Genomic DNA, 2,500 nt, shown 5'->3' with positions numbered 1-2,500 from the left:
CTCCGCAGCTCCCCGGCTCTGACACGTGCGCCCTCTCGACTGCCTTCGCCGCCGCCACCTCTCCAACTCTCCACTCTTCTCAGCTCCGTCCAACTGCTTTCTCCGACTCTTCTCTTCTCAACTCTCCTTGACTGACTCAACTACTCCGACTCTTCCCAACTCAACTGCTTCGACTCTTCCCAACTCAACTACTTTTTGGCGAGCGAACGCGGCCCTTTATAGCCCCCGTGGCTTCGCTCCTTCACCTTCGACCCTTTACCTCTGGCTGGCTCCCCATTGGACAGAGGAAAAGTGGGCGTGAATGCTTTTTGATCCGCGAATCTACATATAGCGATTATACTCCGACGCACCTGGAGGTGGGGCCAAATCGCCCCATGCTGGCTGATAGGACGGAACAGAAGTGGGCGTGAATCGGTCTTGATCCGATTTCTTCGGAAAGGCTGGTGTTTTTGCACCCGCTGCTCGGCGCGCGCCCTGCACGAGTCCAGGATCGGTGTCCACAAGCGGCGCGGGAATGGCGGTGATGCGATGGTTGCGAGAGCGAGATGTGACGGCAAGGGTCGTGGCTGTGGTTGTGAAGCGGCGTTGCGGTTGGTGGTTGTTGTGTGATGGCTGTTGAGACGTGGTTGGTGGTGGATGTGGTGGTAGTAATGGCGGCTGGTCCAAAATAAAGATAGTAAAAAAAAAACGGCTATCTAGAAGGGTCGCAGCCCGAATGAATGACATTTATTCCCTCTAAACAACGGGTTTGGGCCTAACTACACATATACTTACAGAGATATCTCACCTAATGGACCTGAATGGTGGTTTGCGAATTTCGTCAACCACAACAATATATAATCAATTGCTTCATCGTTCAAAGAGAAAACCATACACAAACTTACCAACTTTGTAGTGAGCTGTTTTGTTCATCGGAAGAGAGTGAGTCCATGTCTCTGGGCCGTGATAAGACGTCGTGTCAGTCTTTTAAAATGTTTTTCAATTCTCTTCTAAGATGATTGACCTTTTCAATAAGAGCATTAATTTCATGCACCTCGGGAAGAAAGATCGCTCATGTCTCAGTTGTAAAAATGAAAATCCCGTCTGGCAGAAACTTTGTCTGGCGAATCACTTATAAGGCAACGACGAGGAGATTGTTTAAGCATTGGGTGCGGCCACAGGAAATGACGGTTCGGGCGAGGAGCTTGGAAAATAACTGGGCGATTGTATGAATCATTTTCAAAACATACTGAAAATGCCCTAAAATGGTTTTGATTAAACATGTTTTCAGTTCGTGTTTCGAGATAAAATATAAACACGAGACCTTGTCTCACAGAATAGTTCCTGTTTTTCTTTTCACAGCACGATCGTGTCAAAAAAAAAACACTTCCTCATTTTCACGGCATGAACTGAAAACATTTGAAACAAAACTTTTTTATGGCGTGGTTTATACACAAAAATGATTTGCAACTCGGGCGGTGGCCAGATGAGATCATTAAGAGAAGTTTATCATTTCGTAATGGCACAAAAGGGGTATCTTAAAAAATATAAAGATTCAAATGTTTTGTTTGTCAATATTTTAGATTGGGATTATTGTGCAAAGAAAATTAAACTATTGAAGGAATTTGAGAATGAACAAATCTTTATAGGTTCAATGAGTGAGCTGTTCAACCCCCAGGTGTTCAATTCAATGAGGTTCAACCTCCAGGTTAAAAAGGGAGACAAATAAATATACCTTGGGATAGCCTGGTTATATATATATATATATACCTACAAAGCCTGGTGTTGGCTAAGCCTGGTGTTGGCTTAGTGGTTAGGGTGGCGGCTTGGGGTCCCAGTGTCCTGAGTTCAAGCCCCGTTGGCTGCTGAATTAACACCAGGGGGTTGACTCAGCCTGTCATCCTTCCGAGGTCGGCGAAATGAGTGCCAGTGTACTGGTCCCGGTGTATGCCCCGGTTAGAATAGGTGTACCATATCCCTGTGTGTCGTAAGAGGCGACCAGGGTTGGCGTCAGGAAGGGCATCCGGCCATAAAACATTGCCTCACAAAAGGCAAAGCCCAGCACAGGAGGAAAAATCGGAGAAAAAGGGGGTGTTTTTTTAGGGAAAAAATAAGGGAATCGCTGAAAATCCCCCATTCATTTACATGGGGAAAAGTGAGCCAGAACCAGTATATCCACCCTACTGCTTTATAAAAAAAAGTAAGTTTGATTGAAAGATAAACATTTTGTATTTCATTGTGATGCTACATTTTTGATGTCCATCTCATTTCCAGGTTTCATGTATTTTTAAAGTTAAAAAAAAAAAAAAAAAATTGTTTAGATTCAACCTCCCATCAATTTCTGCGCAAAGGAAGGTCGAAGAGTTGTGACCTTCTTTTACCAAGAAGCACAACCTCCGGGGATTGGTGAGTTTATCCGTTGGTTAGTTTAAACGGTGAAGTTTTTGCTTGAAATCCTTTGGCAATTGCCGTGTTTGGACAAGCTGTGTCATCAAAGCAAAATAATTTTTTCAACAATTTT

General features: G+C 44.4%; 2 protein-coding genes across 22 annotated transcripts in view; one reads left to right on the top strand and one right to left on the bottom strand.

The window, feature by feature from the left end:
- Positions 1 to 2,500, bottom strand: part of LOC147021573 (dynein axonemal heavy chain 8-like) — a 238,149-nt gene that overhangs the window by 204,407 nt on the left and 31,242 nt on the right. The window lies entirely within an intron of this gene.
- The window catches only part of LOC147021576 (dynein axonemal heavy chain 8-like), a 165,600-nt gene that overhangs the window by 161,594 nt on the left and 1,506 nt on the right, over positions 1 to 2,500 (top strand). For 3 of the 4 annotated variants that reach the window (XM_085891664.1, XM_085891651.1, XM_085891642.1), the window contains one exon: positions 2,254 to 2,500. This exon is cut by the window's right edge. In XM_085891664.1, coding sequence (XP_085747790.1) covers positions 2,254 to 2,389 — 136 coding nt within the window. In that variant the 3' untranslated portion in view covers positions 2,390 to 2,500. The remainder of the gene's footprint in view (positions 1 to 2,253) is intronic. The other variant, XM_085891643.1, reaches the window with a different exon arrangement.

The sequence above is a fragment of the Eptatretus burgeri genome, chromosome 8 (assembly GCF_056783735.1).
Source record: "Eptatretus burgeri isolate ZD-2024b chromosome 8, Ebu_testis_v1, whole genome shotgun sequence".
NCBI lineage: Eukaryota > Metazoa > Chordata > Myxini > Myxiniformes > Myxinidae > Eptatretus > Eptatretus burgeri.
The sequence above is the reverse complement of the archived record's forward strand: the minus strand, read 5'-3'. Positions and strand labels throughout refer to the sequence as shown.